Below are 27,483 nucleotides of genomic sequence, written 5' to 3' on the forward strand. Positions count from 1 at the left end.
TACCGTTCTGCAGCACACATTTCAATTTTTATTATTTTTCTGCCTCCGTGGAGGAAGAAATATCATACTGTGAAGGATTCACAATCCATTTATCCTAAGACAAACAAACTCTCTATGTTAGGTTCCAGTCTCTTTCGAAAAGTGAGAAATAGGTATCAGTTTCAATCACAGGACTTCATATCACAGAATCAGTGGGTGAATTTTAAAAAACTATCCTACAGATCCAGGGTCAGTTCCTACCACATACATGTACCAGTGGTTCTTAACAGGCTGCAGCAACTCCAGAGAGGCCAAAACTTTTGTACAGATCCAGGAAACCTCTTACCACACTCATCACATACACATCATACATACATGAATAGAGATGATTGGTCTCCGACCAGTTATTCTTACCAGGCTGCAGCGATTCCAACTGCTCCAGTCAGAGAGGACACAGTCCTCGGGGCAGGGCAGCCGGCTTCCCCGCGTCCCCAAGGGCATGTCCTCCGGGTCACACAGGTAGTCCTCCACAGACTCAGATGGACCGTCAATAGTGTTCAGCATACACCTATTGGATTGGCCCAGAGATGTGTTCATATGACCTTACATAGTCAAAACATTTTCCATTAAAATCAGCTGTCAATCAAATGCAATATATACAACATATTTACATGCATATGTTGAGGACCATGGATTTGTACTGTGTGTGACACAACGGTCTTCGTATGAGGGAGTAGAACATCGCTTGGGATGGTTTTATTTAGTCTACAGTAGTGTGATGTAGTGAAAGGGTATAGTACCTGACTTTGCGGGTCTGGACACCCTCTCCACAGTTCTCCTTCAGGTCCAAGTTGCTGACCTTCCACACACTCCAGGGTTCAGCCACCCACACATACTGACTGCAGTCACTAATACAGGGCACAACCTCATACACCTGGGGGAAGGCACCAGGCAAGAGGTTTGACACTTATTATGTATATGGTTATTACCTCCGTTTATCATTGAGTTTGGGTGACAAGAATAGCGTCAATGATATTACTGTGTTGAGATGATTAAGACATTATCAGAGGTGTTTTGTTGGTGCTTATGTCTATCCCTTTTAATCTTACCCCGCTACGTCTGTGAATGTTCTGTACAGTACTATGCACAACAAGAGATATTTAGTATGTGGGAACATTGTTGACAATGTGAATTCGTAATACTGAAAAGGGTCTTACCTGGGCCTATTGTGTTCATCCGTATCCAGTGTGCATTGTGGAATGAAAGTGACAAAGATTTGGTATAATTGACAAATGCAAATATTGAATTGCTTCGATCAAACATTTGATTAATGTGACGTTGTAAATAAAGGCTGCCTCTGTGAAGACCCCTTTAGAGAGTTCAAACACTGAGAAACAGATCAACATACCATGAATTTAATCCACAACTCTGAATCTGTTGCCATTCATATTGAAGGTAAAAAAAAAGAGTCATTTCTCAAATCAGGGGCATTTCGGTTGGATGCATCCATTTATTGTATCCATTCCCCTGGCCCTCTATTCTACCCAGCAAAAGCAATTTGGCAATCATGAGAGAAAGTAACGGAAGGTAATTCAAACAGAATATTTTAATGAATATTTCATTTGTTTCTCTCTCCTATGTGTTTGTAATAATGTGTTTCTAACACAAAAACGGTGTTATTTATCACAAACAGTGCCTGAAAAAAGAATTTATATTAGGAAAAACTGGCATCCATATTAGGAAGTCCCTCAGCTGTCAGACAAAATTATTACAAGTAAACATGAACTAATTTCTACATTAGACAGTCTTGTGAGTGTTTCTCATCCTGTACCTGGTTGATGTGGTCCAGTTTGGGGCAGGGCCGCCCTCCGTTGTAGGGTTTCTCCCGGAGCCACTTGGAACGCACTTTGACCCCGCTACCACATGACTTGCTGCAGCGGGACCAGTTGGACCACTCGCTGAGCTTACAGTCTGACGGACATGGGATGATGCATGCTTCCTCAATGTAGCCTGCATGGAGGAGAGAGAGAGTGGTGTGAGAAGGGCCAGGAAAAGGGCCCATAGAGGCCCCCAGGAGCCCTATGATGCATAGCCCTTCCTTTCCATGGTATAGCATCTATTCTAGTCTGATTGCGATAAGGTTATGACATGTTGTAAAACGTAATTGCATGTTCATGACATTTTCACGAAGGAGTTAAAGCATAATGTTACCCATTATATTTTTGTTTTCTGTAATAAACAATAACATCATAATAAACTCTTGTGAAAATATTGTATGTGCAACTTGGAGAAAATCCAAGGTGTAACGATATCACATGACCAGAAAACCAATACTAGCACCAACAACATGAGCAAATAATGACTCAACTGTTGATTTACAGAGATGGCTGATGTTGCGCTATAACAATAGAGCTACACTCCAGGGTCTCATATGGAGCTGTTAAAATAAAATAAAAATACTCTTGAACAGTGGTTTGGGTCAACTGTAAGCTTTTTCATGTAATCTATGTTTCCTCAAGTGGCTGACAGGGTCATGACATGGCAACTGGGGCTGGCTGGCTTAAGCATCTCACTCTGCTTATTACTCCTGTTCATCTGGATCCCTACATCCCCAAGCCCTGATATCCTGTGTCTGTCTCGACAAACACACAGAGGTCCCAGGCTAATTCACTGGAAGAGGTTATCCATGTGAACCACTGGCTACATTTCAGTGGAGAACAACACGTTTCTTCTCGATGCTTTCACGAGATGGTTGTTAATGAACTGGAATGTACGGTGTATTGTATACGTTTGAGGGCTGGGTCTGAACTAAAGCTTCAGGGTTGAAGGCCTGAGGCTGTGTTATTGTGTAGTAGCGTTTCCCTGTGGTCCCATCCAGATTGAATTGGAAAACAGCTAAATCAATGAAGTGAACACGCAAGGAGACAAAATGAGGTGTTTGTGCATAAAATGCACTTTTTGACAACATTCTGTCTTCCTGAAGACTCTCTAGGTGCTGGGTGTGTGATTGATTGGAAGCCCTGGCTGTTAACTGCTACCATTGTCAGCAGTATTTGACCCTGGAAACCTGTTCAAACATAGGAGCTCCCTGAGTGATGGGGCAGACCACATGGCAGGAAGACGGGGTGGCAGGGAAAGAAGACTCTCCGATCCCAACAGGGGTGACCCTAGTGGCACAGTGACACGCCTTACTGTCATGTGACATCACATACACCAGTGGAGGCTGGTGGGAGGAGCTATAGGAGGACAGACTCAGTGTAATGACTGGAATGGATGAATGGAACGGTATCAAACAGATCAAACATATGGAAACCACATGTTTGACTCAGTTCCATTTATTCAATTTCACAATGTAAATGGGACAATATTTTTATATTTTAGTTGTCTCATTAAATGCTTTCAATATTTCTATATGAATTTGTATAATTTATAGTTGGTTAGGCATTTTTTAAGTTATATAAATTTGGAGCTACTGACATTTTAAAATATTGTCCCATATCCCTTAAGGATAATGAATGCCAAACCAAATTGACCATGGGCATGATGATTGTTCGCGTGCAGCTGCGCATTCCTGAACTAATGATTACTTGGGTGCTGCCAGCTGTGGGCAGGATTGAAATAAACCCAACCCAAGGAAAATGTATACACTAACCTTCATTCCGTGACGTACCATTGTTTTCCTAATTATCTCTCAAATCTCAGTTTGGACGTGACTGACCTTATGAACAAAATTATCCTATTTACACTTTGTAACAGTAAAACAAATGTTTCTGACTAATATTTGATGCCACATAGGCCATTTTCTACCAGAGAAGTTGTTCATTGCCTTCAATTGCTCTTTAAGCCAGCCCAATGATCTGAAATCATCCCTTATGCCATGTAGTTCATGGACCCTCACATATGTGTTCATCCCCTATAGATCTACATTAACCCCCTGCCACAGTTCTGTTCCTACAGTGCCAATTCCAATCAGAGGAATTAGAACCAGAGTTAAACATACAGAGAATGTCTATATATATGTCTGATTAGTACTGCAGCTACAGTGTAAAGACAGTTTCAAACCAAACACATTTTGATGTATAGTTATCCGCTGTGTGTCTGCAAGGGTGTGGTAGAATGAGAGGATACGGAGTGGGAGAAACACTGCATATTGTATCACATTTCTTGAGAGATCCATAGAAAGGATGTGTTGCTGTTTAATCAGAACTTTTCTGTTCCACAGCACAGCTTAGATTTAGCACAACCCATTGCGTTCACCTGATTTGTTTTGCTGCGTCATTTCAGCAGTTTGGAAGTGGCCCAATCATCTCTTAATACCATGGCAGCCCCTCCTCCTCTCACTACATTAGCTAACCCTAATCCTCAACAGCACCCTCCTGCCCATGCAGAGTAGTTCACTAGCCCTTACTATTATGTCGGCTCCCAATCGCCTCCAACTAAACCACATCCCCACCACAACCTCACATACTGCTAGAGGTTACTGGTCCTTAACAACATGTCCGCCTTACTACAAGCCTTCACCTACAGCGCAGATTCCCACAGTGACCTCATTCCTCATTCCTTCTCCGCTATGCAATCTGGTTTCAGAGCTGGTCATGGGTGCACGTCAGCCACGCTCAAGGTCCTAAATGATATCTTAACCGCCATTGATAAGAAACAATACTGTGCAGCCGTATTCATTGATCTGGCCAAGGCTTTCGACTCTGTCAATCACCACATCCTCATCGGCAGACTCGATAGCTTTGGTTTCTCAAATTATTGCCTCGCCTGGATCACCAACTACTTCTCTGATAGAGTTCAGTGTGTCAAATCGGAGGGCCTGTTGTCCAGGCCTCTGGCAGTCTCCATGGGGGTGCCACAGGGTTCAATTCTTGGACCAACTCTCTTCATCATCAATGATGTCGCTCTTGCTGCTGGTGAGTCTCTGATCCACCTCTACGCAGACGATGCCATTCTGTATACTTCTGGCCCTTCTTTGGACACAGTGTTAACAACCCTCCAGACGAGCTTCAATGCCATACAACTCTCCTTCCATGGCCTCAGAGCAATTGCTCTTAAATACAAATAAAACTAAATGCATGCTCTTCAACCAATCGCTGCCTGCACCTGCATGCCCGTCCAACATCACTACTCTGGATGGTTCTGACTTAGAATATGTGGACAACTACAAATACCTAGGTGTCAGGTTAGACTGTAAACTCTCCTTCCAGACTCATATCAAACATCTCCAATCCAGAGCTAAATCTAGAATTGGCTTCCTATTTCGCAACAAAGCATCCTTCACTCCTGCTGCCAAACATACCCTTCTAAACTGACCATCCTACCGATCCTAGACTTCGGCGATGTAATTTACAAAATAGCCTCCAATACCCAGTCAATAAATTGGATGCAGTCTATCACAGTGCCATCCGTTTTGTCATCAAAGCCCCATATACTACCCATCATTGCGACCTGTATGCTCTCGTTGCTTTGCTTTATCTTGGCCAGGTAGTAATTGTAAATGAGAACTTGTTCTCAACTTGCCTACCTGGTTAAATAAAGGTGAAATAAAAAATAAAAAATACATTTAAAAAAATTCCCTCTTAACCACCCAATTCCTGTCGAGCCAAGGCCAAGCCTCTCAGAGCCATCCCATAGTTTATAATCATAGAAAAGGGAATGGCTGAGTTACAAAGTACAGAATCCATACTAGGAACATTGTCAAGGTGAGGCGTGAAGGTCCAAGGAGGAGGAATGGCAAGGTTCCTAATATGGATTCTGTACACATGGTCACTGGTCAGTCCCCCAACCAACACCTTTTAACCCACCATGGAGACTTGAACAGTTCACATGTGAAACGTTAACCCCATCAAATGGGGAAAACTCCATAGACTCCAACAAATCAGCAATAGATGAACTTATGTCAAATCATCACTGCTTGATTCCAAGACTTTACAAAAAGGTGAACAGTAAAAGGAATGTCTGTGTATGTCGTCGCTGTGAGCAACACAGCCTTTCAGCCTTAATCCCCGCCTCTATTGATATCTGGTGGGGGGGGGATAGAGATAACTACATTCGATGATCTCTATCACAGCCTGGGGAAATATGTTACCATACACACAGTGGTAGAGAGGACAATGTTTCCTCTTCTATTAATATTAACCCTGACGATGGGAGGAAGAGAGAGAGCAAGAAGAGAGAAAGAGAGAGGGCGAGAGGGTGTGAGAGATACGCAGAGAGAGAAAGAGAGAGGGAGAGAAGAGAGGGAGAGAGAGAGTCAGAGAGAGAAACATGAGAGGGAGAGAGAGATAGGGAAGTGATATTGCATGTATTACAATACATACCGTAACGAGACGATCATCTCAGTGACAAAAACACATTCTTCTAGAACACTATCAATAATTCCTTCCATAATCATATACAGTATACCTTGTCCCACAAACACACGCATATTTTCTTTCCTAATACGTCCCAGTGTCGGGCTCCAGTCATACCCACTCCCAGGCTTACTAATGTGCAACTGAATCTCTGAGTCATAGCTTGGGCTCTGTTCAGAAATGCATGACACTGATGTGTTCATTTCTACATCTCGCTCTCTGCTGCCGCTTATATCAGTACATGTCTTCAAAATTCAACTATTCTAAAAGCAATTTGTCTGCATGTGTCAAATTAGAGAGGGCATCGAGTGTTCCTTTGTGCTTCATGTTTTAAGAACAAGAAGATAAGATCGATTCAGATAAGAAAAGTTCAGACAAGAATATTTGAGAAAATAAATCATGTCAAATTCAGTTTAAAAGAAAATCCAGTTTTAAAAATAAACAGTTGTTTTAAAAATAGTAATATTCCCGAGAGCCAGATAACTTAGAAAGTGGTAAAACATCTTACATTTTAATACAGATATTGCAATGTTTTGTACACGCATTGCTTATTGTTTCACGGAAATCATCATTGGAGAGAAACCTAACAACCCAGTCGACCCACATCCCCGCCCTTGGCATCAAACCAAGCACTGTAGCTGTGATTTGGGGCAGATTTGGTGCTGGCAGGTCAGCAGTCATCATCAGAGATGAGGGGTCATAGTTAACGAGCAATGCATGATGCCATTAGGAGCATACTCTCTCTGTGTCTGTATTAGTGTGTGTTAATTAGTGTGTGTGTATTAGTGTGTGTGTGTGTATATATTAGTGTGTGAGGGGCTCAGGGGGATTACGGCTAGTCAACTTCCCCCTGGGGGGCGCGCACACACACACACACACACACACACACACACACACACACACACACACACACACACACACACACACACACACACACACACACACACACACACACACACACACACACACACACACACACACACACACACACACACACACACACACACACACACACACACACACACACACACACACACACACACACACACAACTCCACCCCACCATGGCTGTTGCATCGTGAGGTCTCCACCAGTCTGCTGTCCTGGTCGTAACACACCATGGCCTGGTAGCGGTAGCCCTGGCCACACTCCTTGATGTTCCCCTGGACCTTCGTGCCCGGGAGACTCTCCACACGGTCTCCCCCGGCCAGGATGCAGTCGGACCAGTTGCCCAAGGGCTGGGCGTTGTACTTGTCACACGGGCAGTACTGCGTCTCGCTCAGAGGGTACATCTGGGTGTTCTTACACTTGTCCTTCTTCTTGCTTCTCCCTGGGGTGGAGAGAGGATAGGGGTTAGTAGGTAGGACGTTTGTGTTTGTGTGTGTCTGCCTGCCTGCGGGTCTGTCATGTGCAATTTAAAAGCTAAACTCCATCCTGTCACTAGGCATTAATATGCATCATTATGTTCTCATTGAGTAACATGTAAATATTCCACATCCAGATTAATTGGACCAGACCTCGTTAAAATTCTTAGGCTGCTCCCCAAAACAAGAGACTTTATCTAATAGTTGCTAATAGCATCTATGCTGCACTCTAGCAGGCTACATGTTACCTCCCCTTCTCGCAAGGTCATAGAGTAAACTGAATCAGTCATGTGTTGCTTATGAGCTATAGAACTTCCTTAATGGACTGCCCCTGTACAAAGGTGCCAAACTACCAAAAGTCCACGTGTTTTGTTACTATTCCTCACCTACAAGTAACCTCTTCCTGGTTCGGACCCCCACACAATCAGCTGTGCAGGACGAGAACTTGGACCAGTTGGTGAGCTGGCAATCATCCTGGCATGGGAGCTGGCACCGCTGAGTGATGGGGGGCATGGTGTTGGCAAACTTCAGACACTCCCCAATGTCTGCCTGCGCTCCGTCCAGCTGGCGACAGGACACGGCTGTGGGGGGAAATCAAAGGCACAATGTCCCTTGGTGGCCATTTTGTCTGGGTCACAGAGATTTAGCAGGAATGGAGACATTGATTGGTTTGGTGGGTTGCAGAAAAGGTGTACTATGTAATACAGGGTTGTTGTCAATTGAACACAGCCTCAGGCAGACTGTTTTTTTATACAGTCAGTAACAACGTCGAAATAAGGGTCAGGGTAAAATATAAATAACGATCAATACAAGTTCAATGTTAATATGACAAATATGTTGAGTTTTGATTAAAAGGACATTACTGAAGATATTGCAATATGTGCTTTTCGTTATGCCGTAGACACTCAAGATCCAATTATTTTTCTACCCCAAAGTAACTTACAAGCAGAGTTCTGCTCAAACTCCCTTGGGCCTCTGTTGACTCTATACGTTTGGATTGCTGTAGCCTGTTGATATGTGTGGGGTTGTTTATGGTGGCATGTGTGTTGACTGTGAGTGTGACTGGCGGTCAGGAGTGTTCCAGGTCCCTCCAGGTACACAACAGTGAGAAGCTGTGATAAGCTGTGAGATGCCCCAGGGGTAAAGAGACACTATGTCTCAGCATGTCTCAGAGAAGGACAAGCAGTGACCTGGATTCTTTCGAGCCCAGGGATGTTAACGTCTACTATCACAGGCTATGAGAGTCAGCCCAACGCTACAGGAGGATTGTGGATGTCAGATCGTTTGTATGAAGAAAAGGACATTTTGTAACGTGTCTCTTTCCATTTATGCATATTAGCACTTCACAAGGGTCAATTTACAACATTGCCACTGATTATAGTTCTATTTAAAGCTATACAACAATGGAATTATTATGTGACCTGAAAAAACACATGTACACCACTTTGTTGTACAGCTCCTTTTATCTACAGTAGGTGAGCCATTCCTGAATGCAAGTAAAACGTACGCTTCAATATGCTATCATATGGTGTTCGCTTACAATTGAAACATATTTACAGGTTGTAGTTAGCCAGGGGAGGAATGTAGCAGCTCTCCCAAATGGAGCTGTGATTGAAGCTGCATGAAAAGAGCCTGAGGTACCTGGTACTTAGAAACTGTCTCAAACAAACAAGGTGGATGCCTAGTCATGAAGACATTGACATCCTACATTCACTGAGGGATGACAAGCGGTGTCCTCAGTGCTGCGGGGAGTGTCAACCCCAGTTCACGTCTTCGCCTAAAGGAGAAGAATTTGACAAGTGGTTTAAGAAGCACAATTTGCCTCTCCTAACCTTGCCAAATCCATCTGTTTTCTCCTGGCTGAGATTCAGAGGCCACAAAGAATGTCAATTTCATTGTGGATGTTTAAATTGGATAGAAGAGAAAGTAATAGAAGGGGATTTGTGAAGAGAAAAAAAAGAGACGGTTAAAGGATGTCATTTCACCTCTTGTTTGAAGACCTGGTCCACATGTCTCCCGAGCCCCTGGGCTGTCCTCCCTGATGTACCATGGTACCAATTGACACCTTCTCCATTTGTGTGACTTCCACCTGCAATAGAGGAAGTATTGTGATGATGATGATTGTGATAATGATGTTGAACGTGATGATGATCATCAAGTCAATGTCATCATAATCATTAAAATCATCATATTCAACATTAACATTATCAGCAGACAGTAGAGGTCATTCGTGTATAATAACGATACACTTTATGAGTAAGAGTTGCTAACGACAGTAGCAATAGTATCATCATTGGTGTAATCATCTCCATGTAGAGGGTCTTCAGAAAGTACTGTGCTGTACCTGTAACCAGGGCAGACTTTAGGAGCCTCACAGTCCTTTTCCTCCTCCAGCACCTCAGGACAGTCTTGGCCCCCATTGGCTGGCAGCTGGAGGATGACACGTTTTCTCGACTGCTCCTTCTTCTGAATGTTACCAGCTGACAAAGCAAACAGTACATTGAGTATTACTTTAATTCTATCTTATAATTCGAGTTTCAAACACCGGAAATTTGTCACAGTACCTAAACCTGTCTGGCTCGGTGTTGGACTGTCTGTCACAGTGTTGGACTGTCTGTCACAGTGTGCAGCTCTCTCACTCATGGAGCGTGGAATAGAGCTAGAGCTAGGTCACAAGGTTAAGCGACCCTCTCCCTCATTGCAGCGCTAGATAGAACTTTGTGGAATAACGCAGATCTATGAAGAAAAATGATGTTCTGTCACAGCGAACAAGCTTTATTCGGGAAGCCCCTTTGATTGGGAGATATGGCATATACATTTTATGTGATACATTTGGGTTGTGGGTTCACAATTCTTACCTTTTATAAGATCTCTGCCAAGCCGGGAGGAAAAAATCTACCCAGGACTTACTGCACATGCAACAACACATGCACAAGGGAACTCCTCATAAACACTACACTGTCTCTGGCAGACTTCTAAATACATTAGGACATCCTTTTACTATATTGTGAGAAGCATCATCAGACCTTGGTAGTAGCCTATTTCATATCCCTCTTTCAATACATTTCTCTGGAAACCAAGCAGAAAACTTTGACGTTTGAGAAACATGGATGAACGTCTAATTTTGACGTGAGACTGTGAGAGCTGGTTGCTTTCATGAGCTCGAGAAATGTAGCAAACCGTCCCCCAACTTTTAGATCAGAAGATATCCGCCTACCATTCTGTCATGTCAACCATCCATCCATCCAAATCAAATAATTCCATGTGTTCGCCTTTGTCTTTATAAACGTTCACACACTTGGCCCACACACTTTCTATGACATGGGATAATCCAAAGAGCACCACACAAGCTGTTGATTGCCAGTGACCATCCTTCATCAAGTAGCCTTTGCTATATATGATCAACACACACCTTTCAAGGAGTATGGTATTTCATAAAAACATATAAGAATACTTTTCCATTTCATTAAATTACATCACATTTTCTTGTTCGCTCAAGTAAGGCAATTTCGGCTTGGCTTGCAAACAAAATATGTAATTTCGCTGTCATTACAGAACGTAGATTATTTTTGTAGATCTGCTTTATTCCACAAAGTCCTATCTAGCACTACAGTGAGGGGAAGGGTTACAGAACCTTGTGACCTAGCTCTAGCTTCTACTTCACTCTGTGTGCCGCTGTTCCCTTTTAAATGATGTCAAGACATTCCATGTCAAACGGATGTATTCAGGGTAGAGTGGGCGAATGTTGACTGCTTTATAGTTGCAGTAAACTAACAAGATGGATGCTTTCTCCACGATCAGCGGTATTCCCAATAGACACACCCGTTGAATAAACACAATTAAGAACAATAACGTTCTGCCAGAGCTCTGACTATAGACCACTGGTCCTCAATCCTGGTACTGGGGACCCAAAGGGGTGCACATTGTTGTTTTTGCCCTAACACTACACACCTGATTCAAATCATCAACCCATAATCAGGCTTTGATAATTTGATTCAGGTGTGTAGTGCTAGGGCAAAAACAAAAATGTGGGTCCCCAGGACCAGGATTGAGAACCAGTGATCTATACTGATGAAGATGTTGTTTTATGGTCCAGGACTGGCCCAGGAGTGATCAATCATTATATATGAGTGTATTACAGGCTCTGTGTAGCCTTGACCTTCAGTTTCAACCAGTGTGGGTAGGAGGCAGGTCATCCTATACAGCAAGAGAACATCAGCACTACTATCAAAATATATGACTGAGCCTGTGTGTGGCGAGGGCCAAAGATTCATGCAGTCATGCCAAATAAAGAAGTCATCAAAATCTGAAAGATGATTATTTCATCCCATAAATCAATGTAATGTATTCAACAATGTTCTCCAGCTGTGGCCATGGCTGTCTGACAAAGGTGACGTGGTCTGAAGGTGTTTTTATCACAGCATGAAAACAACAATAGCAACAACAACATGGCGTCTTGTCACTTGTAGCCACAGGCTAGTATGTTTACTGGTTTGCACTAAATTAGGTCATTTTAGGGTCATCCTACCTGTCAATCTGTCAAATGAAATATCCGTAAAGAAACAAGAGTAATACAACTTAAGGAAACTGTAATGAGTCGTTTACATTGCATGCATCACCCAATTGGTGCCAGTTTCTTTATTCGTCACAGTTTTCCATTGGTTTATAATATCAATGATTTCTATGCTTCATGATAAAAGCTGACATGCATAATATTCCTCTGAGCGGTTGGATAAGCAAGTAATTCCATTTAGGAGAGCATTTTTGCTCCATAGTACCTTGCTCCCAAGAGACTTACAATGAACAAGTACAGATGTATGATATTAATTTGAGCCAGTATGCTACAGCAGGAAAATAATCCTGCAGCAACAGGAAATGTGAATTATTATTATGTGGATTATAAATAATATACATTTTTTTGTAGGGGTTGATATATTTAAGGGAAAAAGTCAGAAATTTCTAAGTGGACATTTCAAACTATAGAAGCCTTTTTAAGACTCAAATACACTGCATAGCAGGTAAGTTGTCCTGCAACAGGGTGATCAAATTAAGATCCTACATCTGTCTTTGCACAGCAGCTTGAATTCTTCTTTCATACCTGCATCACAGGTGGGAGAGCACTGGGACCAGTCGCTGAAGGGGGTTACGATGCAGTCCTTCTTACAGGGCATTCGACAGGGCCGCACTGTACCTGGACGAGGACTCTCAGGACATCTACATGATAAGCATACACACACACTACTGGTAACACATGCAAACACATAGCTGGTAACACACAGACACAGGCTTCTCACTTTGGCTGCAGGAATTCAAATGACTCATCGGATTGGCCTAGAGCCACGGAGCTATCGAGGAACAATGATAGATTTTTGGCTTAGAAGATACTCCTCTCAGAAAGTACTGTAACCTGCTTGGCTTTGTACTCTGTCATTTTTCTATGTAAACCACTTGGCTTTTACCGAGAGAAATCCAGTGTTTTCTGAAGCACAAACTAGGCCAACAAGAAGCAACTGTCTGATAAGAAGTCCTTTATCTATTATGTCCATGTCAATCTATGGTACCACTGACACAAAAGAGGGGGCCTCCCAAGTGGTGCAGTGGTCTAAGGAATTGCATCGCAGTGCTAGCTGTGCTGCTAGAGATCCTGGTTTGATTCCAGTTTCTGTCGCAGTCGGACGTGACCGGGAGACCCATGGAGCGCGCACAATTGGCCCAGTGTCGTCCGAGTTAGGCAAGGGTTTGCCCGGCATGGATATTCTTGTCCCATCGTGCTCTAGCGACTCCTGTGGCAGGCCGAGCACAATCCACGCTGACAAGGACGCCAGGTTTACGGTGTTTCCTCTGACACATTGGTGTGGCTGGCTTCCGGGATAAGCGGGCGTTGGGTTAAGAAGCAGTGTGACTTGGCTGGGTTGTGTTTCGGAGGACGCATGGCTCTCGACCTTCGCCTCTCCCGAGTCTGTACAGGAGTTGCAGCGATGGGACAAGACTGTAACTACCAATTAGATACCACGAAATTGGTGAGAAAAAGGGGTAAAAGTAAAAAAGGAAAGAGATCAACTTATGTCTTATTATGTAAGGCAATTTAAACATGACCTACAGTATACGGCTTTAGCAGCTCAGCAGCGCCTTTGTTAATATTCATTCCTGTTAAATGGAGAATCTGCATTTAATTCCTCCAGGCTAGATTCAGTTCAGTATAGATAAGACCCTCGATGGAAATCTTTCCCGTTTTAAATTGATTCTATTACTGGACGATAATCCGTTAGATCGCTGGGATTGTGGTTGGAGCTGGTCTTCATATTTAACGGACAAAGGGTTATATGTTAATCTCCAGCCTATAGTTATAAGTACCTCTGATCCCCAGTGAATGGCCACTGGATGAAGATAAACGGGGGGAAATTGTCCGTCTAAAAGACATCAAGTCATCTGATTTTTCGGAACATGGGCTCTCCTGGAGCTTTTTTAAGTGATGTTGCGGCTCTATTTCCTCATCCTATTGCTGAGATAGCATAGGTAGCCTAGCTAGCGCTGATCATCTGGCTCAGGTTTACACACTGGGAGCAAGAGCACTGTCTTCTTCTGGGGTTGCTCCACTCGTTGACACTGTGTCGTCAGGGGAGAAATAGGGTGCCTGACACACGCACAATGTAATAACGCAGCAGGCAGCTATGCGAAGAGAGATTTACGTTTAATACCAATAGAGAGAGAGATAAATCCCTCTTTAGTGAGACAAATCCTCTGGCACGTCCGTACACTGTTTCTACACTCCAAAGCAGTGCTCGGGGATGGAGAATAGAGAGCTGTTGATGATGATGATGATAAATATGGGTCAGGCTTAGATCAAATCAGTTTCCTATTTCCTCTTTAGGTTTAAAGAGTTTACACGGATTAACTGCATCAACAACAGGCGCAAAGGTCATGGGAACCTGTTTAAGGACAAGCTACTTCAGAAGACTTCAAAAGAGAAGCCTACAGGTAGCAATCTTCTAGGCAAAACAATAGAAGATGAGACACTTCAACATGATCCAGACTGAGCTTTTGAGCTGAGCATTTAACTACCTCACTTCACCTCCCAGAACTAATGCTGAATTCCCTCCGGCAGACAGAAACATCCCTACTGTTCCCTTTCAGTTTTAACAACGTTCCAGACAAAACATAGTTAAATATGAGACACAACAACAGGACCCAGATTGAGTTGTTGTCCCGAGCACTTAACTGCCTCACATAACTAATGCTGAAACTAATGCTGAAACTAATGCTGAAACTAATGCTGAAACGAATGCTCCAGCAGACAGAAACATTCCTACTGTTCCCTGTTACTTTAATTGTATTTTAGGCCAAGTGTAATTGATAGGCACTACGCGGATTTTGCATGATAAAAATGACATTCTCATGAAAAAAACAGGCCATGTTCATTGTCAGAACACAAAACCGACGCCGCAGAAAACTCAGTCTTCGCGGCTATTGAAGTATGCAGACGTTTTGACTGGTCATTAGATTATCCAATTAAAGCATCCTCTGGTTTTGGCCGACTTGTTTTCCCTGCTAGTGTTATCATGTCTTAATGATCTTTAAATGTAATGATTTGTAGTGAGGCAAGAAACACAACGTTTCCTCTGAGTCTGTCCCACAGCACATCATTAAGAAGAGTTTGCTAGGGTAATGTTTTTGTTCTGCTATTTACTATTATCGTTTCAATAATCTGTTCGGCAAGAGATTCTTCAAAATGAGCATACTGTGAGGTTGAACAGAGAGTGAGGAAACGTTGCAACCCACATCGTTTTAAGAGACCACAAAAGCACACAAAGCCTGGCACAGAACGATAAGCACTAATTAAATGCATTATTAACAAGTACAACAGCAAATAAAACACAATTTGTTTAATATTCGGGGGGAAAACAGCTCCGGCTTTGCGTACGTTTCTTTGGCCACTATCTCGACAGCTTTCAACCATCTGTCATCCACAGTGACTAAACACAGTTGTCATTAGGACACATCCACGTGATTGACTATGACTGTCAAACACTATCACAATTATTCATCCCAACTCCTTTTCCGACTGTCCAAGTAAGAATCAGTGCGATAATACAAACACATCGGACATCAATCCCCATGCAAATTGTCACAATCAATAAACCAAGATGTTTTAGTTCCAAATCCCCCTGCAGTACTCTGTATATAGATTGATAGAAGCGTATGCCTGAGGGAGTGACATATTTGTCTCTGAGAGACTCTCTTCTCTATTGGGCTTTGACAGTGTGTGTGGTGACACTGTGTGAGGTTCACTGCCTCGAGGTGTGTGAAGACAGCTCTGCGCCCTCTGTGAGTGAGTTGGGGCACATCTGCATACACACCAGCGAGGCAGGCATGTGTTTGTTTGCTCTACCAGGTTCCTGGGGGAGGGCTAATCAAACCTACCTGCCAAGTAGGATGGTGGGAAGAGAAGACACAGGTGGAAAAATAACAACTAGAGACCATGTCAAGTCACAATGCAGCACACCGAGTGCAGGTAGGGTGAAACCACCTCTACACTTAAGCTAGATAGCTACTGGCCTTAGTGGTTTCGTTTGGAGATGAGTCGACACCATCTCTCCAAGGAATGGAAAAGATTGGCGCCAATTGGACATGGACTCACCCTGACATTAGGCCACTTTTGAAGTCTTACAATGACTGACAAATATTGATTTTAGAATGAACTATCCCTTCACAACAAAGGGCTTATAGACAAAGCACTGAGAGGAAGCACTTTTGGAGATTTGCCAGCTTCAGCGGTCTTAACCTAATCCGCCATGACAGGGCAAAGCCTCTTTAAGAGCAACAGTGGCTTGAAAGAATGCAAAACATGCAGGAAAGTTATTTCATAACAAAGGCAAAATACAGTGGCCTTAAAAGGATATGGACTCTAATAGCAAAGCCTACGATGGCCCAGCACCTTGGACAGATACCACTGGGAGGTTTTACTTCAGGACCATGGATAGCAACAAGAGCCGTAAACTGTAGACTCAAGGTTAAGATTTCTGGATCTTACATACAGCAGGTTAATTAGTTAAATAAACATAACATCCCGACTAGGTAAGCCTAGCAAAGCAAATCAGCACCCATGCAAGAGCACAACTTTAGGCTAACTGTAAAGTAAACTTATCGATGCATTTTGAGGCTGCGGTGTTATGTTCTGCATTGCAAACCATCGACATCCTGCAGCTCTCATCTTGTGGTGATTTAATTGCCTTAAAGTATCCAAGCCACTTAATTACTGTCATTATCATCAGTGGGAAATTACACAGGCCTAAATGAACAGGGTTAATTAGCCTGTTTGGGACGGCATATATATTTATTTATCTGGGTTTGCCTGTGGAGTAGAGATAGGGCTTGAAAGCGACTCTTCATACTGTATGACTGCTTGTCATACCTTTCTAAATAACTTTCTAGCTCTCTCTCTCTCACACAGACACACAAACTCACGCACGCACACACACCTAGGGCCTAAATGTTCTTACTTCTTGGGCGGCACCTGTCCCACGTTGACCCGGACACAGATGACCTTGCGTGTCTGCATGCCCTGGGAGCAGGGGCCCTGCCCGTTGGTGTTTGGGCCAGCCGCAGACCTGGGGCCAGTGGTGGTGTTGAGGGCTGAGGCTGAGGGATCTTCAGTACAGGGGCCCCAGGGTCCAGTCTGCCAGTGATACACTGTACATGCATGCTCGTTGCAGTTACGCACCTCCTGCAGAGAACTGCTGTTGGGGCACATGCCGCCACCTAGGATCACTCAAGCACACATGCACATGCGCACGCACACAGAAAGGGCCAGCTGATGAGTTATTTTATAGAGGTCCGGCATCGTGCACAATGACAGTGCAACATATGATAAGCAATACGTTCAAATTCTCTACCACACCACACACATATACAGGGTAGTCCCAATGTCATCAGTCAGGGAGGCTCTGGCTTATACATGAAGCCCTTAAATAATGTCAGATTCGGTCAGAACAAAGTCTGAAAGATTCATCCTATTATTGATAGTGACAGTCCATGATTGTGATGAAAGACCTCCCCCGGTGATTGACAATGTATTTTAATCCTCCAGCCCACTTTGAGGCTCAGACGATTCCTCTCCTCCTACTGCTAGTTGCAAGTCTGATTACTAACCCACTTCTCCATCTCTGTCGGATTTAAAACATCCAACACAACCAACATCACTCTGTCCCTTCCTCACCTCTCTCTCTCTCTCTCTCTCTGTCTCTCTCTCGCTCTCTCTCTCTGTTCTGTCTGTCGGTCTCTCGCTCTGTGTCTCTCTGTCTCTCTCATCTCTGCTCAGTGGAGGCAGGTGGGTCGATAGAGTGAGATTCAGAGCCCTTAGTGCTTCAGAGTAATTCCAGACACTTACAGGTTTGGGCAGTGATGAAGGGGCATTGTGGGACTGTAAGTCCTCCACACCTGCAACATTCTGAGATGAAAGCCAACCTGTTCCATAATGAGCAGCAGTGGTGTTGTTCACAGGCCGGTCAATGTGGAATGCCAACTCAGACTAATCTAAACCTGATGGCAAACGAACAGACCTCCTCCTCCTTTCTTTCTGCTGACTGCTACCTGCTTACATCGCTGACTAACCATGTCGGTTTGCTGGTTCTGCCAATAGCGTAAACTAACCAGACAAGTAAGCCACAGATGGTGCTCAGACTGACCTAGAAAAGTGGTTTGGGTTGGAAAGAGGTAATGTCTTTGTCGATTCTACAGGGAGTTGTAGTGGATGATTTATGAATGGTGAAGCTAAATCAGTCCAGTCTTAATGTGACAAGTTGAGCTGCTTTAATGCTACGCAAAGGCTGCGGCTCGTGGAATATAGGTTCATTCATGTTTGCGGTATGAATTTCATCACTTTTCTGACTTATTCACAAAATTTACTTGGAAAGACATCCATAATGTATTGGGTGTCTGAGCTAGCGTGGTTACATTTAGTATGCGGCTTATGACACTGGAGCTTGGGATCACCTAACAGACGGCACACTTGACTGCTAAAATATCTATATTTTGAGAGGTATTCTTCAAAAAGGAAAATGTAAAAAAAATATTGAAGCAGCATACATGATGATGTGAAGACTTTCCACATTGGTGCCTTTCCACATTGGTGGGGAAGAACACCAATCCGAAAAACTTTCAAGGCCCAATATGCAGTTTCTGTAACCATATTTGGACTTATTTCGACTAGAAGAATACAGCTTAAAAAATGCCTAATAAACTTTGTTAATCCTCTACAGGATCGGTGGGTCCCCTGTGGGACGGTTGAGCTAACGTAGGTTATTGTTATTAGCATGAGGTTGTAAGTAACAAGAACATTTCCCAGGACATATCTGACATATCTGATATGGCAGAAAGCTTAAATTCTTGTTAATCTAACTGCCCAATTTACAGTAGCTATTACAGTGAAAGAATACCATGCTATTGTTTGAGGATAGTGCACAGTTATGAACTTGAACAGCACAGACTAGAATATGTTCTGGAATTCATCCAATGACATTGAGGAATATATCACCTCAGTCATCGGTTTCATCAATAAGTGCATCGATGATGCAGGGCTTGAAAACTATTTCGGACAACAAAGGGAAACCCAGACGCGAGCTGCCCAGTGATGCAAGCCTACCAGATGAGCTAAATGCCTTTTATGCTCCCTTCGAGGCAAGCAACACTGAAGCATGCACGAGAGCACCAGCTGTTCTGGATGACTGTGTGATAACGCTCTCGGTAGCCGATGTGAACAAAACCTTTAAACAGGTCTACATTCACAAAGCCGCTGGGCCAGACGGATTACCAGGATGTGTACTCAAAGCATGCACGGACCAACTGTCAAGTGTCTTCACTGTCTTTTTCAACCTCTCCCTGACCGAGTCTGTAATACCTACATGTTTCAAGCAGACCACCATAGTCCCTGTGCCCAAGGAAGCGAAGGTAACCTGCCTAAATTATTACCGTCCCGTGGCACTCACGTCGGTAGCCATGAGGTGCTTTGAAAGCCTGGTCATGGCTCACATCAACAGCATCCCCTGGACACCCTAGACCCTCTCCAATTCGCATACCGCCCCAACAGATCCACAGGTGACATTACTGTACATTACTGGGGCCAAGCTTCCTGCCATCCAGGACCTATATAATAGGTGGTGTCAGAGGAAAGCCCATAAAATAGTCAGAGACTCCAGTCACCCAAGACTGTTTTCTCTGCTACCGCATGGCAAGCGGTACCGGAACGCCAAGTCTAGGACCAAAAGGCCCCCACCCCCTCCCTTTAGTACACTGCTGCTACTCGCTGTTTGTTTGTTACCTATGCATAGTCACTTCGCTCCCACCTACATGTACAGATTACATCAACTAGCCTGTACCCCACACAGTGACTCAGTACCGGTGCCCCCTGTATTGTTATTCTTATTGTGTTACTTTTTATTATTACTTTTTATTTTAGTCTACTTGGTAAATATTTTCTTCTTTTTGAACTGCACTGTTGGTTAAGGGCCTTAGGGCTAGGGGGCAGTGTTCGGAAGTTCGGATAAATGACGTGCCCAAAGTAAACTGCCTGTTACTCAGGCCCAGAAGCTAGGATATGCATATTGGTAGCATTGGATAGAAAACACTCTGAAGTTTCTAAAACTGTTAACATAATGTTTGTGAGTATAACAGAACTGATATTGCAGGCGAAAACCAGAGGAAAGTCCATCCTGCTTCCACTAGATGTCAACAGTCTTTAAAAAGGGTTTCAGGCTTGTTTTGTTTTGGACTGTAGTCTTGTGGCATGTGTGGATGAGGGTACGCACTTCATTATTTATCTCTGGTATTGAACACACTATTCTCTGTCTTAAATTTGATAATTTATTTAGATATTAGGGTACCTGAAGATTGGTTAGAAACGGTTTTTGACTTGTTTGGACAAAGTTTATTGGTAACTTCTGGGATTCCTTTCTTTGCATGTTGAACTAGTGGAACGGGTGGATTACTGAATCAAACGCGCCAACTAAACTGACTTTTTTTGTATAGCTGGGACGCTTGGGATTGCAAACAGAGGAAGATCTTCAAAGGTAAGTGATTTATTTTATCTCTATTTCTGATTTTTATGACGCCTCTGCTGGTTTGGAAAATGTTTTTTATGCTTTTGTGTGTGGGGCGCTGTCCGCAGATAATCGCATGGTATTCTTTCGCCGTAAAGCCTTTTTGAAATCTGACAAAGCGGCTGGATTAACAAGAAGTTACGTTTTTAAATGATGTAGGACACTTGTATGTTCATGAATGTTTATTATTAGGATTTTGTCATTTGAATTTGGCTCGCTCCAGCTTCACCGGATGTTGTCGATTTTGATAGCGCACGGATCCCGTTTCCGGTAAGAGGTTTTAAGGGCTTGTAAGTAAGCATTTCAAATCAAATGTATTTATATAGCCCTTCTTACATCAGCTGATATATCAAAGTGCTGTACAGAAACCCAGCCTAAAACTCCAAACTGCAAGCAATGCAGGTGTAGAAGCACGGTGGCTAGGAAAAACTCCATGGAACGGCCAAAACCTAGGAAGAAACCTAGAGAGGAACCAGGCTATGAGGGGTGGCCAGTCCTCTCTGGCTGTGCCGGGTGGAGATTATAACAGAACATGGCCAAGATGTTCAAATGTTCATAAATGACCAGCATGGTCAAATAATAGTAATCACATTTTTCACGGTAAAGTCTACACTTGTTGTATTCGGCGCATGTGACAAATAAAGTTTGATTTGATTTAATTTATTATTAAACCAATTAGGCACATTTGGGCAGTCTTGATACAAAATGTTGAACAGAAATACAATGGTTCATTGGATCAGTCTAAAACTTTGCATATACACTGCTGTCAACTAGTGGCCAAAATCTAAATTGTGCCTGGGCTGGAATAATATATTATGGCCTTTCTCTTGCATTTCAAAGATGATGGTACAATTTGTTTTTTAAACGCATGTTTGTTTCTTTGTATTACCTTTTCCAGATGTAATGTGTTATATTCCCCTTCATTAATTTCAAATTTCCACAAACTTCAAAGTGTTTCCTTTCAAATGGTATCAAGAATATGCATATCCTTGCTTCAGGTCCTGAGCTACAGTCAGTTAGATTTGGGTATGTAATTTTAGGCGAAAACTATAAAAAGGAGCGGGTACTGAAGAGTTTTAACTGTTGTACCCCATCAGAAGCTAAAATAGCAGCTTGTTTAACTCTAATGTTTGTAAACAAAGTCAATGTAAACAAACACTGTACAGCCTCAAAACAGGTTTAAAACCATACCTTTGATATAATGGATAATCAATCCTTGCATCCATATCTCTGTCTATACATTTTAGAGTGGTTACATTTCTCCAGCCCCACCCCATTTTACTGAAAAAGTGACACTTTTTTTTATTGTTTCAACAATGATTTGTCCCTTTAAATCATCTACCCAAAACTCTACGCTAACAATATCCACTACTCATCACCGACTACTGCGACTACTACTATTACTGCTACTAATACTACTACTACTACTACTATTACTGCTAATAATAGTACTACTACTACCACTACTACTAGTACTATTACTAATTTTAAAGATACAAATAGAATGTACCAGAAAGCTTTGGAATCTTTGGCACCCTTGAAAGTCCTTTGGAAAACATTGATATAGAATGTTAAAATTCTCACATCAAGATATGAGAACGTGTAAATACATTTGAAGAATGAGTTATACTTACTTACTGTACAACAACAAAACCAAAAGCAACTACTTCTTTCACTACATCTATTGCTACTATTGCTACTATTGCTACTATCTATTGCTATTTTAAATCAAACTTATGGTGCCCAAAGGTTGTCGAGGTATAACTACAGTAAAGCCTATAACATGGACAGAAATCCAATTATTTTGTCATTTGCCAACATATCGCTAAGGTTAAATGTAGCGAACAGCTAGTTTCAATAACAAGTGTTACCCTCCATCACTGTGATCCATGCCACTACCATTGCAGTTACTGTGGAGAGGTTAACAACATGCAGATCAACTTTTAGCCAAATGTTTCAATGAAAACAAAAAATCATAGTGACAGACAGAGGTACAGACAGACAGACAGTAACAGACAGTGTGATAGACAGTGACAGTAACAGACAGACAGACAGACAGACAGACAGACAGACAGACAGACAGACATTAACAAACAGTAACAGACAGAGGGACAGACAGACAGACAGACAGACAGACAGACAGACAGACAGACAGACAGACAGACAGACATTAACAAACAGTAACAGACAGAGGGACAGACAGACAGACAGGCAGTAACAAACAGTAACATAGAGGGACAGTAAAAGACAGGCAGTAACATACAGTTACAGACAGAGGGACAGACAGACAGTAACAGACAGTAACATACAGTAACAGACAGAGGGACAGACAGACAGTAACATACAGTAACAGACAGAGGGACAGACAGGCAGTAACAGACAGTAACATACAGTAACAGACAGAGGGACAGACAGACAGACAGTAACAGACAGTAACATACAGTAACAGACAGAGGGACAGACAGACAGTAACAGACAGTAACATACAGTAACAGACAGAGGGACAGACAGACAGTAACAGACAGTAACATACAGTAACAGACAGACAGGCAGTAACAGACAGTTACAGACAGAGGGACAGTAAAAGACAGGCAGTAACAGACAGTTACAGACAGAGGGACAGACATACAGGCAGTAACAGACAGTTACAGACAGAGGGACAGTAAAAGACAGGCAGTAACATACAGTAACAGACAGACAGGCAGTAACAGACAGTTACAGACAGAGGGACAGCAAAAGACAGTAGCAGACAGTAACAGACAGTAACATAGAGTAACAGACAGAGGGACAGACAGACAGTAACAGACAGTAACATACAGTAACAGAGGGACAGACAGACAGTAACAGACAGTAACATACAGTAACAGAAAGACAGGCAGTAACAGACAGTTACAGACAGAGGGACAGTAACAGACAGGCAGTAACAGACAGTTACAGACAGAGGGACAGACAGACAGGCAGTAACAGACAGTTACAGACAGAGGGACAGCAAAAGACAGGCAGTAACAGTAACAGACAGAGGGTAACAGATATAGTAACAGACAGAGAGGGACAAAAGACAGACAGTAACAGTAAGACAGTAACAGACAGAGGGTAGACAGACAGTAACAGGGTAACATACAGTAACAGACAGACAGGCAGTAACAGATAGTCACAGACAGAGGGACAGTAAAAGACAGGCAGTAACAGACAGTTACAGACAGAGGGACAGACAGACAGGCAGTAACAGACAGTTACAGACAGAGGGACAGACAGACAGGCAGTAACAGACAGTTACAGACAGAGGGACAGCAAAAGACAGTAGCAGACAGTAACAGACAGTAACATATAGTAACAGACAGAGGGACAGACAGACAGTAACAGACAGTAACCGACAGTAACAGACAGAGGGACAGACAGACAGGCAGTAACAGATAGTCACAGACAGAGGGACAGTAAAAGACAGGCAGTAACATACAGTAACAGACAGAGGGACAGACAGACAGGCAGTAACATACAGTTACAGACAGAGGGACAGTAAAAGACAGGCAGTAACATACAGTTACAGACAGAGGGACAGTAAAAGACAGGTAGTAACAGACAGTTACAGACAGAGGGACAGTAAAAGACAGGTAGTAACATACAGTTACAGACAGAGGGACAGACAGACAGGCAGTAACAGACAGTTACAGACAGAGGGACAGTAAAAGACAGGTAGTAACATACAGTTACAGACAGAGGGACAGTAAAAGACAGGTAGTAACATACAGTTACAGACAGAGGGGCAGCAAAAGACAGTAGCAGACAGTAACATATAGTAACAGACAGACAGTAACAGACAGTAACAGACAGAGGGACAGACAGGCAGTAACAGACAGTAACATACAGTAACAGACAGAGGGACAGACAGGCAGTAACAGACAGTAACATACAGAGGGACAGTAAAAGACAGTAGCAGACAGAGGGACAGAATCTTTAAAGGGCAGTGTGACTTAAAAGCTATACAAAGAGAAAGACCCCTTTAACATGGTATATTAACATTACAGTAGATATACAATACAGACCGTACAGAACAGCACACCATCTACAGTACATAGTCTCATAGTCACCTTCGCCAGCGTTGTAGGCCAGTATGGAGCGGGTCCTCAGCTGCTTGCCCTCGATGGTTTTGCTGGAACAGGTTTGGGAGCAGGAGGACCAGGAGGTCCAGTCGCTGAGGACACAGTCCTTAGGGCAAGGCACATCACAGGCGATGGGCTCAGGGGCAGGGGCTCCCCCACACAGCTCCTTGTCCACCATGTCACCTGGGTGAAACAATAGAAAAACAATCATTGATGGAACTGTTATATACTTTTTCAATACAGAAAAAAATCTCAAACAAAAACAGAATCTGTAATTGTACTACACTTTATATAACTTAGCAGACTCTTATCCAGAACAATTTACAGGAGCAATTAGGGTTAAGTGCCTTGCTCAAGGCACATTGGCAGATTTCTTCACCTGGTCGGCTCCAGATTCAAACCACGAGGCTAACTGCCACCCTCCATTATAATGTCTACAATATGATAAACCACACTACAATTTTCTGGTCCATTGGTGGGGTTGTTTATATAATGTTTCCTTAGTGTCATTGAATGCTAATCAATTTCAACCCATACAAGTCATTAACACAGACATTCAACTTGATCTGTTGTCTTCCTTCTGACATCACAGCTGGGTCAAATGTTTGGTAACTGTTTAATAACGTGTTGGGTTAAGGTTATCGAGGATAATCTGTACAACATATTAATAATAACGTCGCTATTCTCAACGCAACTCGATCTGAATACGGAATTAGCTTTGGACATAGTAAGTACAAACTCACATGGGACTTAAACATTTTTCACTTACATATTTATGATTCATGACCACTTCAGTGGGTTATACTATTAAGGCACATATTCGGTATGTGCTTTTAACAGGTTAACATTTTACTGTAGTGGGCTAAATCAGGGTCACACAAACACATCTACTTTGAAACAAAAGTATATTCCCCACACAGATGGTTATGAGCGTACAGCCACCTGTACCGTGTCAGATACAGAGTCGAAATGTATACGATTTTGAGTTTGCATCCCAATATTACACTTCATATACATCGCAGAAGACTGAACTATAACAAAACCGTTTGACATAGATACACAGGATGTTCTGTTATGTTAATTAATTATGAAATTATGAAAAATATTAGGAAAGGGCTACCATGTTGCAAGGAACTGAATTCAAGACACTTCGAAAACCAAAACGAGCAACACAATGGCTCGGCAGAGTAAATGTGGATCTTCCGACGGTTGATTTTTGCAATTTGAGGCTGAGGATGAGTTGAGCTTCAAACCCTCCGATCGGCCCCGCCTTTACATTAAGATGTCACTTTGAGGAGCATTCGGGGAACCAATTGTGACTGAACCCGAGACAGTGTGGAAATGCGAAGTGACAAGGAAACTCAGTGGCTCTCACGGTGACAAAAACATGAACGAACAGAACACCCTTTATTAGAAAAACTCCAGGCTTAGTGAACTGAGAAAAACAGTTCCTTTTAAATGAGTCAGAACTGTTAATATCAGTGTCGATCAGATACGCTCAGTATCGACAGTGGAGTTTCAATGACATTTGTATAGACTTTTGTCTGCGGTGTGGCTGTTTGTTGTTGGTGTGGCAGTTTCATAAAATTCAGCCTCAGTACGGCAGACAGACATTGAGCCCAAAGTCTCTAGGGCAAAAAGTAGCACAAAATCATAACACAACAAACATCAGTGGAGAAGATAATTAGAAAAACACAAAGAGGTTGTGCCTCTCACAAAGCTACTAGGAAGACATCACCTGACCTGGCAATAACCCTGAATTCCACTAGTGGATGGACATGTACAGTATGTGTCCTGGGTGAGGTGAGATGACAATGTAATGTCGGATGTTTCAGTTTTTCCGAATTTGGAGGATGATAAAGAGGTCATTGTCAAAGGAGTACCGTAGGAGTGTGATTTGGACTCAATCCATTACAGTGCCTGTATCTTTCTCGGTGTATCTCTTCGATATCTCTCCACATCTCGTTCATAACGCTCAAACTAGGAATGGCGACTATACCTGGGATTGATAACATAGCATCTTTGTCAATCACACACACATTTTGAAATCGGCTGAAAAACCCAGACAGCATCTCTCTGCACCGACTGCCATTGTCTTCAGTCAAACATTCTTCAGTAATAAAGTGGAGCAGTAAAACCACGAAGCTGCAAAGTTAAGGGAGTCCCCGAGACTCAGGGCCAGAGAGAATTGATTTGATTTAGTGCGAGCAGGGTTTAATTGCTCTGGCTAAGAGAGTGAAAAGGGGGAGGGCAATATGTGGCTTTGCTGAGCTAGGGAAGTGTTAAAGGAGAGGGGGAGGGGGATGTGAGGTGGGGGAGGGCGTCTGGAGAGAACTCCATGATAAATGGCAGCCGTGATAAATGGCAGGGCGGCTAACCACCATTCTCTCTCTAGTCGTACCCAGCTCTTCACTCAGTTACAGTATAGCCATATGTTAGAGGGTTGATAGAGAGGTCACCTTGAGCAACATATGATTTTTTTATCCAGAGGGTGAGACCCTGATTTAAGGCATCAGCATGCTTCAGTTCGGCTGGTGCCTAGCTGAATTCGGTTAGACAAACTAAATGAGTGTGCTCGCAAAGTGTCAATA

At 42.9% G+C, this 27,483-nt stretch overlaps 1 protein-coding gene across 1 annotated transcript in view; it reads right to left on the reverse strand.

Moving 5' to 3' along the window:
• The window catches only part of LOC112223674 (thrombospondin type-1 domain-containing protein 7A-like), a 93,241-nt gene that overhangs the window by 16,857 nt on the left and 48,901 nt on the right, over positions 1-27,483 (reverse strand). Inside the window, exons 7-17 of the mRNA XM_042311996.1 lie at positions 24,881-25,075; positions 17,199-17,457; positions 12,797-12,912; positions 10,043-10,178; positions 9,684-9,787; positions 8,085-8,279; positions 7,398-7,664; positions 1,811-1,989; positions 1,197-1,202; positions 780-913; positions 394-547 (exon numbers count right to left, since the gene is read on the reverse strand). Of these exons, the coding sequence (XP_042167930.1) occupies positions 394-547; positions 780-913; positions 1,197-1,202; positions 1,811-1,989; positions 7,398-7,664; positions 8,085-8,279; positions 9,684-9,787; positions 10,043-10,178; positions 12,797-12,912; positions 17,199-17,457; positions 24,881-25,075 (1,745 nt within the window). The remainder of the gene's footprint in view (positions 1-393; positions 548-779; positions 914-1,196; positions 1,203-1,810; positions 1,990-7,397; positions 7,665-8,084; positions 8,280-9,683; positions 9,788-10,042; positions 10,179-12,796; positions 12,913-17,198; positions 17,458-24,880; positions 25,076-27,483) is intronic.

This window comes from Oncorhynchus tshawytscha, linkage group LG03 (genome assembly GCF_018296145.1).
Source record: "Oncorhynchus tshawytscha isolate Ot180627B linkage group LG03, Otsh_v2.0, whole genome shotgun sequence".
NCBI lineage: Eukaryota > Metazoa > Chordata > Actinopteri > Salmoniformes > Salmonidae > Oncorhynchus > Oncorhynchus tshawytscha.